This window comes from Rhincodon typus, unplaced genomic scaffold (assembly GCF_021869965.1).
Source record: "Rhincodon typus isolate 14 unplaced genomic scaffold, sRhiTyp1.1 hic_rhity00003080, whole genome shotgun sequence".
In the NCBI taxonomy this organism is placed as follows: domain Eukaryota; kingdom Metazoa; phylum Chordata; class Chondrichthyes; order Orectolobiformes; family Rhincodontidae; genus Rhincodon; species Rhincodon typus.
Window position 1 is genome coordinate 1,792 of NW_025968718.1, and position 14,614 is coordinate 16,405.

At 38.8% G+C, this 14,614-nt stretch overlaps 1 protein-coding gene across 2 annotated transcripts; it reads right to left on the reverse strand.

The window, feature by feature from the left end:
• Nucleotides 1-1,542: 1,542 nt before the first annotated feature.
• On the reverse strand, nt 1,543-12,060 carry LOC125481685 (acidic mammalian chitinase-like). 2 transcript variants are annotated; one of them, XM_048593549.1, is made up of 12 exons: nt 12,002-12,060; nt 11,795-11,859; nt 10,560-10,589; nt 9,979-10,180; nt 9,708-9,764; nt 9,000-9,165; nt 7,684-7,808; nt 6,102-6,225; nt 5,791-5,973; nt 4,930-5,046; nt 3,407-3,548; nt 1,543-2,464 (listed from the first exon to the last, which is right to left on the reverse strand). In XM_048593549.1, the coding sequence occupies exons 2-12, from the start codon at nt 11,817-11,819 to the stop codon at nt 2,211-2,213; spliced, it is 1,425 nt and encodes a 474-aa protein (XP_048449506.1). In that variant the 5' UTR covers nt 11,820-11,859; nt 12,002-12,060; the 3' UTR covers nt 1,543-2,210. The 2 variants fall into 2 exon arrangements, with proteins under 2 accessions (XP_048449506.1, XP_048449507.1); XM_048593550.1 differs by having other exon boundaries at nt 12,030-12,059.
• Between the last annotated feature and the right edge of the window lie 2,554 nt (nt 12,061-14,614).

The following is a 14,614-nucleotide window of genomic DNA, read 5'->3' on the forward strand; positions in this document are numbered from 1 at the left end:
TTTGCATAAAAAAAGATCTGCTACAGAATACAAAACTGTGGAAATAACTTCAATAATTGTCTGGAAAAGTTCAGGTGCAAACCATGGCATGTTGACCTTGTAAAGTGTCAGGGAAACTTAACAAAAAGAAACAACAAAATTCTGACTCATCTCCCTTTCATCAGAAAGGCATTTCTTGCAGACAAGTTAGTTTTATCATCCAGGCATATACAAAACATGGGGATAAGAACTGATTGCTGAAGATCCTAGTGTGTGAACTAGAGAGTGGAAACCTGGTTTGCAGCTGGGTTGGAGCCAAGGAATGTGTGCAGATCTGCTGAGCTTTTCCAGCAATTTCTGTTTCTGTTGGGATCCACACCTTGTTTTCGGCTCCCCCAATGTGTCATGAGGGTGGAGGTGTCACGGAGACTCATCATCTGTCTATGGGATGACAGCCGAGGAGGGAGACAATTCATCGTTATTTTGAGACTCACTTCTCCCTTCTGTCTGCAAGAAAGGCTAAGATGAGCTGGAGGAAGTACCATATTCTAGCTGCTGAGCTAGAACCTCTCGGTATGGTTGGAGCTCAGAGCAGACATTGAGAGTGGAGGGATCAGCGTGATGTGCATTGACAGTAAGAAGCTGTGGACCTTTGTGTTAAACTCTGGGCAGAAAGGAATCACGTCAAATGCAAGCAGGACAGATGAACAGGAAGGGTTAGGCCTGCTTGTTTTCTGTTATGCAGATGTGCACTCACTGGAAGAAAGAAATGCTGCCTGCACAGAGACCTTTCTGTCACTGAGTACTAAGTGTCCAACGCTCAGAGATTGTAGCGCCACCTCACTTTCCCACACCCTTCACCAGAAATGATTCACTCACCTCGTGAAAGGTATGTTCAAGAATCAATCAGATTCAGGAGAGCAGGCAGGCAAGTGGCATTGATAAAGCCTGTGACAGCTACAGGCCCTGACACCCTGAGAACTACTGGGAGCAAGGCCTATCAGAGACTCAGCCAATGGTGCATTTCTGGTCAGAGACACACTGAATCTGTTCGAGACACAGTGAAGATCAGAGAAATATCTGGTGGAGTAACAAAAAGCACTGAGTAGACATACACGGCTGATAGAGGAGTGCATTCATACCATAGCTTTTGGTGTTGCTTGGGTGAGTGCAGCGTTTTCTTCATGGGGAGGTTGGTGACTGACACAGGGATGTAGATCTGGCAGGGCAATCGGTAGCTACCATATTTGCATTCAGACCTGCATCAACACCCTCAGTCTGACCATGAGCTCCAGGCGGCTGTTCTCAAGTGAGAGGGCAATTGGCGTGCCTTGAGCTGCCTGTCCATTGCCAGGAGACAGGTAGGCTCCATTACACACTGAGATTGAGGGGGAGCTGACCAGATCCAGTAATTGCAGCAAACGAGGTGGCATCGGCACTTGTGCAGGACCCATTGAACATTCTTGGGCTGGGGCGTCAGAGGACAGGCATTATATCACTTATTGCCAAGGGACAGAGCGATCAGCTGCAGCACCCAGAGAGACGAAAATCACATCGATATACTGAGGTGGCACCAATGTTTGCACCTTTAATGTTAGTCTTTATGTCATTAAATACAATGGGGGTTTTCATTCTTGTGTCCCTTGTTTAATGGCTGATGCCTTAATAATTGCTTCTTGAATCCTTAGACCTTTCTGTATCGGTGAGAGTGACTAAAACATAAAGAATTACAATGGTAAAATAAGTTAGCAGAAAATATTCAGTCCATGCTCTTTTTTTACTTACTTTGTAACTTTGCTTTATTTTGTGCATAAAAAGGAAAAAGAAACAAATAGAGGAAATAGAGCAATAGAGAAAAAATAAGCCAACTTTAATGAATTAAGGATGGTCATTTTTTTTTACTGTGTCCAGAGCCAATTTCAAAATCAACGCAATTGTTCTCAGGATCTTTCTTGACTCCATTATACATGGATGAATTGACAAATAGTCAAAAAATTACCTTTGTGTGATTCTCGATTTCATTTTTAGTTATAAAGCATCTTTCCTCATAAACAAGTAAGTGTATTCCAACAATCTGTTTAGTAAAATGAAAATAGAGAAATACAGTTCTGGTAAATATAATGACAAAACTGCACATCACTGAATTCATGCTCTTATTATGTACTTTGAGATTTCATTCATATTTTGATGGCATTTGTCACGAACAAATATGTTCACCTCCGTTACAATAATTAAGGCCAACTGCAACAATTACAATTTTTATTAAAGATCAAGATTTCAGGACAAGTCTGGTGGAAGGTTTGTCCACCCCCACAGTTGTAAAATTTTTGATGATCATTTGGGTCAGCATATAACCCTGGAGTTTTGCCATGGCACCAGTTGCTCGTACTTGTATGAGGATCAGTAGGTGCAGTTGAGGTTGGAACAGGTGGCTCGAGAGAAGTGGGTTCAGATGAAGTTGCATTATGTGTTATTGAACCACTATCTGTGAAACAAAAGAAGAAATAGCATTCTAATCAAATTACTCGAATCCAAATCACTAAGGTTTTGTTATTCTCTTGATATTTTCAGGTAATTTCATTGCAAAAACAGATTAAGTGAATTTATGAATTTAATGCCAAATGTTGCAAAGTGCTTCTTCACTATAACTTGCCTTTGCCTAGCACCTTGAGTTCAAATAGCATTGCACTGAGGTGGAAAGCCATGCGGAGTAGAAGTATGAAAAAAACTGGGGAGATGAATGAAACTGTGGACAATGAGGGAGGATTTGAAGAAGATTTGTGGGGGTAATGGTATGAAGAAAGTGTTAGAAGTAGAGCTTCACTGTGTATGGCTAAGGCTTTTGAAGTGATAATGTGTGGAGCAGAGGAAGGAATAAACCCGAGACATACACAGGAAAAGTGGAGAATATCTGTTAGCACATAGGCCTGAAGGAGGTTTCAGAACTAGAATGGGACGAAGCCATGGAAAGTGACAGGGAAATAAGTTTGAAAAATTTTGCATTTGAACTATTTAAACAATCAATTGTGGGTTTTATATTTCTACATATTTACAGAGTTTGACATTGCCATTACTTACATAATACTATACTGTTTACCATAGTACTGCTCAATCTCTCATGGCATTGCATATGAATAGTCAAGATCATTTATGCGGGAGCTGGGTTATTGGGTCAGTGATAATTAGTCCAGAGATGCAGTACTGAGGCATCTCAACTACACCAGTGACATGAATGTGTGATTCCAGTGTGAGAAGTTCATAAAGACAGTTTACTTTATGGATCTAAATATCGATGTACAAATGGAAAATAATGGCACAAGCAGGGCAAGAGACAGTGAAAGTTTGGACCCAGCAAGTTTTTAACATATTATTTACTACAGCAATGGAAAGTAGTTCAATTTTAGTTGGGCCATGTTTAATAATTTACCAGGATTTTCAATGTTAAGGAGGGACTTCAATGTAGTGATCAAAGGGTAAACTCCTTGACTACATGTATTTCCAGAAAAATCATCCAGATCCAAAGCCCATGCCATAGCACCTCCAAAATTGTGATTCTTCAGCCACTGAACCTACAGGGAAAACAGATATGAAAGATACAATTCAAAGTTATGTTTGTTTAATTAACATTAAAATTTCATTGAACACATTAATCTTTTCATTCTCAAAAGTATTCTGCATACATTGACTCTTATATTCTTGTTTAATAACTCCAAGGAATATGCAGAAGAACTAATGAATTGCAATGGAAATGAATCCTACTTCAGTTTTCCCTGGGAGCTGTGTTGGTGGTGACTGGGGGAGTTGGACACAGGGTGGGGGCTATTGGTTGGGTGTGAGTAGGGACTAGATAGGTAGTTAGGACAGGGGACAGTGATGGATTTGAGGCAAGGGTGATACGTCCTGTTTAAAGATTACTCAGGAATTACAGCAGATTTCCATCCCTCTAATTTTCCCTGGTCAATTATAAATATTAATGAGTCGGAACGCTCCAATATATCCCATTCTAACTCAGATTTGGTACTTTATCAGATGTTCCCAGGCTTTAAATAATTGTCAATCAGAAGTTTGAACTTTCCGGGTAACTCCTGTCAGCTTAGTCGCAATGTGACTTGCATATCATTCCAAAGCATAACTCCAGTCTATGCCTCATCAATGGCAATCATCCAGTTGGACAATTAGGGTCATTGTGCTTGATTTCAATTGCAGAATCTACTTTACATATCCTCAGCAATTCTGTCAGTCCTCCTTTATGATATTCTGTTGCACGTAGCAAAATCTATTTATGTGTCCAATCCAAAATATGGAGTAGATTCGTCACAGATTATAACACATGGAAGAAGCCTATCAAATCACATGGAGTGTGGGATGCATCATATGAAATGAAGTGAATATGCATAACTCCAAGAGTTACCAACGCCTCATATCCTTACTTGTAATGTCAATGCTCTGTGATTCCCATTTTTGTCTATGTGATATTTGGTATTATAACTTTAACTTATATTTACCTTTCTTGTCTTGCTCAAAGTAAACCATCAACTGCAAATTACACCAGGTTAAAGCCAATTGACACGTTTTCAGAATTAGACACTGTTTAAGTAATACCATCATAACAACCTGTTGGAACTAATTCCATATACAGTGAAACCTGTAAAATTGCAGAGCTTTAAGTGTTGACATAATCTCTTTTACCAAACAATACTAAATTCCTTTTACTGCAAATACAGCAAAGGAATATTATCTTTGTTCTCTATTTTGTAAAAAATGTAAAGCAATTTTTATAAAAATTGAATATTGTAACAAACAGTTTCTAAGTCGATGGTTGAAAAGAGCTCCATTGATTTATGTCTCTAAATAACCTTATCTTTTTTGAACAAGCATAGGTTGAATTGACTGTAAACTGAATACCCATGGCTGTATGTAAATTTATGAAGATAAATTCAAAGCCCCTACTTTGGTTGTAAAACTCTGGTGATCGTCATATCCAACCCATTGATTACCCTTGACTGCATAAGGAACTTTCTGATCTTCAATAAAATTAATGGTAGCACTTTTCAGAAATGGACAGATCTGTCAATCAAAACAAATAAATATTGTTAACACATATCAGGGAAATTTATCCTTTTTATTCATAGTTTCATTTCCAGTTATTTTCAGGATTTATTTAACTTTATTTTTACTTCAAAAATATGCTTTATTCAGAAATTATCTATAAATAAATACAGGTACAAAACAGCTCAGTGAAGACTTTGCAGGATATATTTAACTGTGACAGAAAAATGGTGAAATGTTAACAGGAAAGAAAGATGCCTTCTAAAAACAAACATACTTTAATGTAATATTGACTATTTAATGGGTGAGGTAAAATCCTTTAAATGCTAACAGTTAGGACTAATCTCAAAGGATGGGGAGATTATCATCACAATGAATCTTTCTCAAAGGCCTACCTAATAAACAATAGATGTCACATTTCAGGAAACCCCATCTTATTTCAGTTGTGTTTTTGTGTTGGACAGAACACATGTTTCTTGAGGAAGAATCATTAAGAAAGTATCATACCTGTAAATGTACCTCTCTCTCTATAGTTACAGATAGAGGTATGATATATACTTAATGATTCTTACTCAAGAAACATATGTTCTGTCCAACGTGAAAGCACAATTGAAATGAGATGGGGAGTCCTGAAATGTGACAACAATTGTTTATTAGGTTAAATGGTGAAATATGAGTTAACTTTCTGACTTCACATAAAACCAAGGTAAACTTTGGTGAGTTTACTCTGTGATAAATTGATATCATTTTCAAACTAATTACCTCATAGTGGGACCAGAATCCACCTTCCCTGGTGAATGATCCAGCTTGACCAGGACCTGATGCTGGAGCACCGACACCTGTTTGGGAAGTGCTTAGGGTGAAAGTGCGTCCATATGTTGGGAATCCAACAATCAGTTTCTCTGCTGGGGCGCCATTTTCTCTCCAGTAGTTCATAGTGAAGTTCTACAAGATAGTTTGGTTTGAAGCTTTACAGAGATTCAAAAAACTTAGAAATTTGTCAATTTTTGTAAAATATTACAGTGATAATGAATATAAGCAAATTTGGCTGTCCTGTTTACAGGCATACTTACAACATTGTAGTAAATAAATTGGCCTCGGTCAGTGGAGCCACGATACAGCGGGCTGTTGTGTCCAGTAACTCTCTCCCAAGAGCCATGAAAATCATATGTCATGACAGAGATGAAGTCTAAGTATCTTTTAAAAATAATGCTACTTGAAGCATGGTAACTCAAAAATATTTGGTACAGTTATTTACAATAATAATTACTAGTATTACTTAGCCGATGTTTCCAATAGTAAATACTTGATGCCTAGTAAATGCTCCAGGTTTGCATTCGATTCTTTGATTACTGGAGATAAGGCAACTTTTAATCAGGGCATTTCATTATTTCTCAGTTCAGCACAAGGCGGAGGTCTTCATTTTGTTGGAGAACTGTGTCTCAGACAATGGGAAACATCAAGCAGCCTCAATCTCCACTGTCAGACCCCATGCTGCTTCATTCATTGAAGCTTTTGAAATCTGGCCTAAAGTTACAGCAAAAGCAGACATTTATAGAAGTTCAAAGAAGAGTAGGTTAAGTGGTTTGGCAAGGTTAAATTGCCCCGTAGTGTCCAGGGATGTGCAGGCTTGTTGGATCAGCCATTGGAAGTGTAGGGTGGGTCTGGATAAAAGGCTCTTTGGAGGGCCAGTGCAGACTCGATGGCCCAAATTGCCTCTTTCTGCACTGTAGCGACTCCATGATCTAAAACTGTGGAACTGAGCAGAAAGAATAAAAAAGAACAAAATTAAAAATAGCAGATATTATTTCCTGCAGTGGGCAGGGCATTGTATCATTTCTATAGTTGCTTTGAGGAAGGTGTTATTGATAAAGACCCTCTTGCATCAGGAGAAGTTTTTGAGAATCTATTAGTTCTGCTAGAAACTTTGCTTAATCGTTTTCACTCAGCCACAGTATTAGCATACCACTCACATGTTTCTACTCAATAACAGAGTCCAGTCATGATGATGAGTGTACTCTGCTAAAGGAAGGGTTTTGATTTAAATAGCTCCAGTCCAAGAGTCAGATTGAAATCAATCAGTATTACTGCTGAAGGCAGAAAGGAGAAGAAAGATGGCAGAAAGACTCGGGAAAGCTAATCCTTCCAGTTGTCTGAACATTCCCTAGAGATCAAACTGGAGATAGTGAGTGACGGAAGGAAAGTTTCGTTCCAAGGTAAAATCTAGAATTGGGCACGATTATGTTGTGTTCCCACACCACTGGCACTTTTCAATGTTTTAATCTTCCCATTCTGCAACTGAGCCCATATCCCCTTTTACAGTGAAAATTCAAACTATTTAAGGGTATGTCACTTATGTTGCTTTTAGCCTGTAGTGTAGGAAATGTAATTAAAACAGACTTGTTGCCTGAACTCAACACTGAATATATGGTCAGAAACATCAGAAGAACTAAAAAGTCATTTTAAAAGGCAGTCTATGTCATGATCTGGCCTTAGGACAGCTTCTGTCTCAATATTTCAAAGTTCATATTCTTCAAAATGATTGATTGTTCTTCCCATGTCTCATTAAAACGTCAATTGATTCAGTTACGACATGTTTGAGAAAGGCTTTTTTCCAAAGATTGTAACCTTAAATCTTTCTGCAAGTTCACTTACTTTGAAATTTCAGACATCTCATATGCGGCGTCAATGGTTTCTTTTCCAGCAGCAACTGCAGCTGTGAGCAGGAGTCTGTCCTTGCCAGAAGATCGTGCCTCTTTTTTAAAGGCCTCCAGCAATTCCTACAGAGAAGGAGCACATCCTGATTTCAAATTAAGATAAACATTTTTCAGAACATAGTTGGTGTAGTCACAGATCTCTTAATAGTGGATTGTTCATGGGAATTCAGTCTGTCATCTACAGTTGTCACTTGATCAGTACTGCTCAGTTGGTTGGATGGCTGGTTTGCAATGGAGAAAGATGCTTATGGTGCAGGTTCCTGTACTGGAGCTGGAGGAGACCAACAGGTCAGGCAGCATCTGAGGAGCAGGAAAGTAGACATTTCGGACCACGACCCTTCATCAGGACTTACGTCGACTTTCCTGCTTCTTGGATGCTGTTTGACCTTCTGTGCTCCTCCAGCTCCACATTTTAATGACTCTGACTTCCAGCATTTACAGTCCTTGCTATCTCCACATTCCTGTACTGTGTGAGGTTACATTGAAGGTCCCAATTTCTCAATATTGCTAATTGCCTGAGGTGTGATGGCTGTCAGGTCAAACTCACCACAAGTGTTTTGTCTTCAATAAGAGAACATCCTGCTGGGACTATGGTTCGTGTTAGAATCAACTGTACATATTTTGCCTTTACATGTGGGATTATTTTCTTCTGTGATACTGTGTGTATTTCCCTGATCTACCTCCTTAACTATTTATACCAAGGCCATTTCTAGTTCATTCATTTCCATGAAAGTCACAGTCCAAAGGTAAGAGGTAAGCCTATTTAGGACTGAGATGATGAGATTTTTTTTTTAACCCAGAGAGTGATGACCCTGAGAAATTCTCTACCACAGAAAACAGTTAAAGCCAAAACATTGAATGTTTTCAAGAAGGACTTAGATATAGTTGTTTGGGCTAAAGGAATCAAAGGGTGTGCAGGAACAGTGAATTGAGTTGAATGATCAGCCATGATCACATTGAATGGAGGAGCAGGTTCAATTAGTCTACTTCTGTTTCTATTTTCCATGTTTCAGATTTCTTGTTTTCTAGTTGGCCGTCAGTGACATTTAGGAAGCATTCCTGTTTTTAGGGTTTCTATATTTAATCTGCACTTGTTTTGTTGATCAACAGCATTCACAAATTTGAGAAGAACTAAAATATAATTACAAAAGAATGGGATGTAAGTGAATTGCTTTCTGAATTAGTTACAAAGCTGTTTTTCTGTAATGTTCTTACAGGGTGTTAGATTAAAGATGGTAACCTTAAACCTTTCACCTTAACCAAGATTGTGAAACGTTGTTTATCTTCCGGTGGACTTCCTTGGGATCCAGGATACTCCCAGTCTAGGTCTAAACCATCAAACCCATGCTTCCGCAGAAAGAGGATTGAAGAATCAATAAATATTTTGCGAGTTTGCGATGTAGCCACCATACTGGTAAATCTGGTCACGTGAGCAGATTGAAAATAGAGAATGCATTAAATTCATCAATCTCCACTTGAAAGCCAACTGAGTATTTCTGTCCAGCACTTTTCTTTTGAACACTTGACATGCCCATAGTAACCTCCACTAGTTAACAGAGTAACGTGAATAAATGTACTGAAACATTTATTACAAGTTGAGAAAGCTACAAGCAGGAACGCTGTCCCTTTAACTTGACAAACTTCAGTACTGGCCAACAGTTCTTCTGAGATAGCTTTGATTTAAGCATGCAACAGTTTTCATAAGTACAAATATACAATGATGAATCTCTATCTGGGATTTATTTTGCACTGTTATGATTTTGGGCAGCATGAACAATCTAATAAGATACTTAAAACCCCTTAAACTAGGCACATGTTGCCATAATTTCATGGAGGAAAATTCACCAACTTCAGTTTACTAATTAAGCATAGAATTGGTGACATTCGTATATTTCAATTCTCAACTCACTGAACATTGGGATTTTTACTATTTTGTAAAAATAAACAAAACATGGATGTTACCTGCTGGAACCAAAATTCCAACCTCCAATAGCCAGAAGTGTTCTCAGCTTAGAATTTCTGTTGAGAAAACATACACAAACTATGATTCTCAGTATTGCAGTAACCTGGAACAGAGTACATTAACATTTGATTTCTCTACTATAGGAAGAATAAACAAAGTAACGTCATTGATCACTTTCTTGCAGAATGTTTAAGCAGCTTAACATGAAATTAATTATAACTTAGGTCTTAAATTTGTAAGTATTAGAGCACAGAACGAATGAAGACTTACTTTTTTTTCAGATCATTGAATTTCTCATACATAATTTCATCATTCCATTCATAGGTGGTGAGTTTGTTATCTTTCATGCTGGCGAAGGCATAAATCAGATGGGTGCACAGGTAGGGGTCAACATTAGTTGGAACAAATTTACCAATGGATGGTCTGTACTGAGCCCAGTTTGTGTAGTAACAAACCAGCTTGTAGGAACAGACTAAAGTGTGAAGAAAACATACGGTTATTTGAAATGCTAAAGACAACGATCTGCAGACTTCCACAAAACACCTATCAAGAAATCTCAGTCTTCGAGTTAGGATTGGGTCCATATAATTTGCTTATTAGACCCAAGGGTGTAAACTTTGGCTTTGATTGAAATTATGAAACAAAAGATATCAATTCAGTCATACATTGTACATTGGTCCTAGATTTCAGTAGCTTTAATGTTATTACAAATTCAAATTCTCAAATTATCACAGTGAAATTTGAAGTCATGCTTGCTTGGATCAGTACCCCAGTAATATAAACACTACGTTATCTTTTCCTGGACCAATAAAAAACAAACTTTAAAGTAATTATAAATGTGCAACACTTACCCAGTGATCTTTGCAGTAGGACCAAACTCACTAAAATAAAAATAAACACACAATGTAATTTTATGCCACTAAATACCAAAGAACTTTACTGTTAAAAGACACATTAAAAACGAATTAAACTAAAAATTTAAATACATTTTTGTGAGGGAAAAGTATGCATTCTAAAACTAAAGTCTTAAGTCCATTGTTTTTCTGTTTATGTCTTTGATTTTGATTTTTTTAAAAGAAATGTATGTTGAGGTTTTGTGAAAATCTAATCAATCTGGAGATTAAAAAAGACTATGAGTATAGAGTCATACAGTCATAGGGATTTACAACACAGAAAAAGGTGCTTCAGTCCATCACATCCCTGCTGGTCAAAAACAATCACCTTACTATTCTAAATCCATTTCTCAGCACTTGGCCAATAGCCTTGTATGCCTTCATCATTGAAAAGTCAGAAGTCACACAACACCTGGTCATAGTCCAACATATTTATTTGAAATTACAAGCTTTTGGAACACTGCTCCTTCATCAGGTGAAGTCCTGTTCTTTGTCCATTCCCCGTCCAACACTGGTGCCTCCATATCGTACACATCTAAATACTTCTTAAACATTATGAATGTTTCTGCCTCTGCCACACTCACAGGAAATGAATTCTAGGTGCACACTATAGTGATTGTAATGAGGTCAGTCAGGTGGACCTCATAGAATGAGCTCCCTGATTGGGGCTGTTAGTGTGGTACAATCAGGGAGCCCTGGCTGACAGATAAAAATAGACATCCTGACACTCTGAGAGCTGGCTCTGAGGGAGCTGGATCAGTGTCAAGGACTTTCCACATGTAAATAAAGGGTGACTTGGTGATGCGATACCAGCCTCTGTGGAATTATTTCACTCACCACCATCTGGGTGAAAAGGGGTTTTCCTTACATCTTCTCTAAGCTTAATGCCTTTACGTTAAATATGATAATTGAAAGAATATGTGTTGGCATTGAGACAGTTCAACCACTCCCAGTACTTACTGCCCAATCAAGGGAATGATATCTGGCCACACAGTGATGTGAGATCTTCAATGAGATGTTAAATATTAATACTGTGGCTGCAAACAATGCCACGGCACTATTTAAGAACACCCAAATGAACAGACAGAAGGTGAGAATGGGTGACCTGCTGATGAAAACTATCACAGAGTTATGTGGTCTCACTTGCCATCTCAGTTAATCAGAAATTTTTAAAAAAGACACAAAATACTGACCAATTAAGAGAAATGCCTTCCCCATTCTTGTGCTTTGAATCTCTTCACTCACTGCCTTTATGGATCTGTAAAAGAAATCATTTCTAATTAAATAACTCACGTCGAAAAAAGTATCTTAAAGCAGCAAAAACTGTTAAATTCAGAAGAGTAACTTTCAGGTTATTCTATTTTATACATAAAACTCAATTTCAAGTATCTTAAATTTACATAAGTCGGCAAAAGCTTAAGTCCGTACTGAACAGTGCACTGGTCTACTTTAAAGGGCTGAACCACTTATTGTATACATTTTTCTATTTCCGGCAAATTAGTATGATGCAAGAGTAGCGTTGAAAGACTAATTCAGCTGTCTTCTGTGTTGCAATATGTGCATATTGTGAATTTTGAGGAATTGCATAATTTTCTGTAATATTTTGTTAACATCCCCGATGTTAAACTTGGTTTAAAACTGATGAGATATATTCAGATTGGTAACATTACTTACCTGGAGTGTTAAACTATGGAAATGGCATTGGATTTAAATTATTGCTGATAGATTGCAAACACAAGTTTTAACATTTTGCATTAATTTTCACCTTGTCTCATTAGTGACAGTGGAGGTCATGTATCAAACTGTAGTAATTGGAGCAATATCAGCCAGGTGGATCTCATTGACTAAATAAAAACCAAAAGAACTACAGATGCTGCAGTTCTGGGGAGGTGTCACTCAACCCGAAACGTTAACTCTGATTTCTCTCCACAGATGCTGCCAGACCTGTTGAGCTATTCCAGTTTTTGTTCCTGGGTCTCATACAGTCCAATTTTCCTGATTGGGCTATTAACCTGGTCCAATCAGGGAGCCCTGGCTGGGAGATACAAACAGGAGTGTCAGGGGTACTGCTCACTCCATGATCTGGCTCTGAGCTAGATTTGTTGGTGTGAATAAAGGCTGACTTAGTGACGGGATACCGATCTTCATGGAGTTATTTCAGTAGAGATGAGAGTGGGATACACTCCTATAGAGATTCGCCTTCAACAGTCGTCTTTGAGTTGGGGTAAGCATTTCTGGCATCATGCCTCTATTTGGGAAGCTTGACTCGTTCAATCCTGCCATCGAAGACTGGGCCCAGTATGTGGAAAGAATGTGTAATTTTTTCTGGGTAAATGACACTGGGCAGATGTAAAGCTTCAAGTAATTCTCCTGACAGAGTGGACATGCAGCTTTTGCAGTTATTAGGAGCCTAACTTTCCTGGAGGCAGCAGATGCAAAAACCTTTGAAGAATTGACAGATTCAGCTGAGGAATATTATGACTCCAAGCCTCCTCTAATGCTGAGATACTGTGGGGTTTTACTCAGCAGGTTGAGAACCAGAGGAATCCGTGTTGGGATTTTTAACAGGGTTAAGACATGTGATTTTGGTCTAACCTTTAAGTGAGATGCTGAGAGACCATTTGGCATGTGGGATTAATGATATGACCATGAAAAATAACTAAAGCCCAACTGGACTTCGAACAGGCGCTACAACTGGCTTTGTCATTAGAAAATGTGGCAAGTAGAGCTTATGAGTTACAGGTTATGCTGATGGAAATGGACACCCTCAACAGGCCGACTGAGATTGGGGGACACGACCTGAGTGAAAGCGATTGCATTGATTGACTCAGGACATATCCTGAACAGAGGAACTCTTGGTCAGCCGACAGCAAAGCCAAGCCTCAGACAAACGTTTAAAATTTTCTAGAGGATCCGGCCTGGTAGACCATTGTAGTTGCTGTTGTATGCGGACTCAAGACTGCAAAAGGGTCCCACTAAGCCTGTATTGAGTAAGAGAACTAATAGGCTAGGATCCAAGAGTGTGCACACCCTGGAAAGTCAACCTGCTGGAGCCAGTTTGGAGTTGTTTAAGTTGCTTAGCAACATCCAAATCAGAACCAATCAAAATAAGTATCTGGCTAAATGGTCACCCAGTTCAAACGGAGGTCAATACTGGTATGGCTGTATCAGTCACTGTGAAACCAGGCTTTACCAAAATTCATCCTTCACTCAAACTCTTAAGTTTGCATAAGACCTCGGCCAGGCTGAGAACCTATATGGGGGAGCCGCTACAGATTAAGGGTACAATGCTGGTTCTGGCCTCTTATGAGAAGCAGCTGGTTCAGTTATCACTGATTGTAGTAAAAGATTCAGGCCCAAGCCTGATGGGCTGAAACTGGTTGCCAAAGATTCAACTTGATTGGCTCAACATTTTTTAATTAGAAAATGCTGCCTGAGTGAAATCCTAATTAAGTAGCCAGTGGTTTTTCAGGGAGGTCTAGGGACTATCAAAGGGGCCAACGCTAGCTTGCACTTTAAACAGCGAGTAATTCCATGATTCCATAAGGCCCACCCAGTGCCATTTACTTTATGGGCAAAACGAGAGACAGAAATCAGAAGCCTGGAGAGCAAAAGAATCATCAAACCAGTGCAGTACCAGTTTTATCGATTATGCAGCTGGATAAGTAACCAACCTCTCACATAGAGGATGTAAAGACAAAACCAGCAGAAGGGCTGTCCTTCACAAAGCAGGACATGAACCATGTGTTTAAAGTTTTGGCAAAGATCTGTAGCTCAGGTTGTGGGTGAGGTTGACTTGCTCACCGAGCTGGCTTGTTTTCGTTCAGATGTTTCATCACCATGCTGGGTAACATCATCAGTGAAGCCTCCGATGAAGCAGTGCTATTCTACTCCATTTGGAATTTATACTGTTTGGTGCGTTATGGTGAGTAGTGTCATTTCCGGTTTTGATCTGTATGGGTTTGTATATGGGGTCCAATTCTATGGGTTTGTTGATTGCATTACGGGTGCAG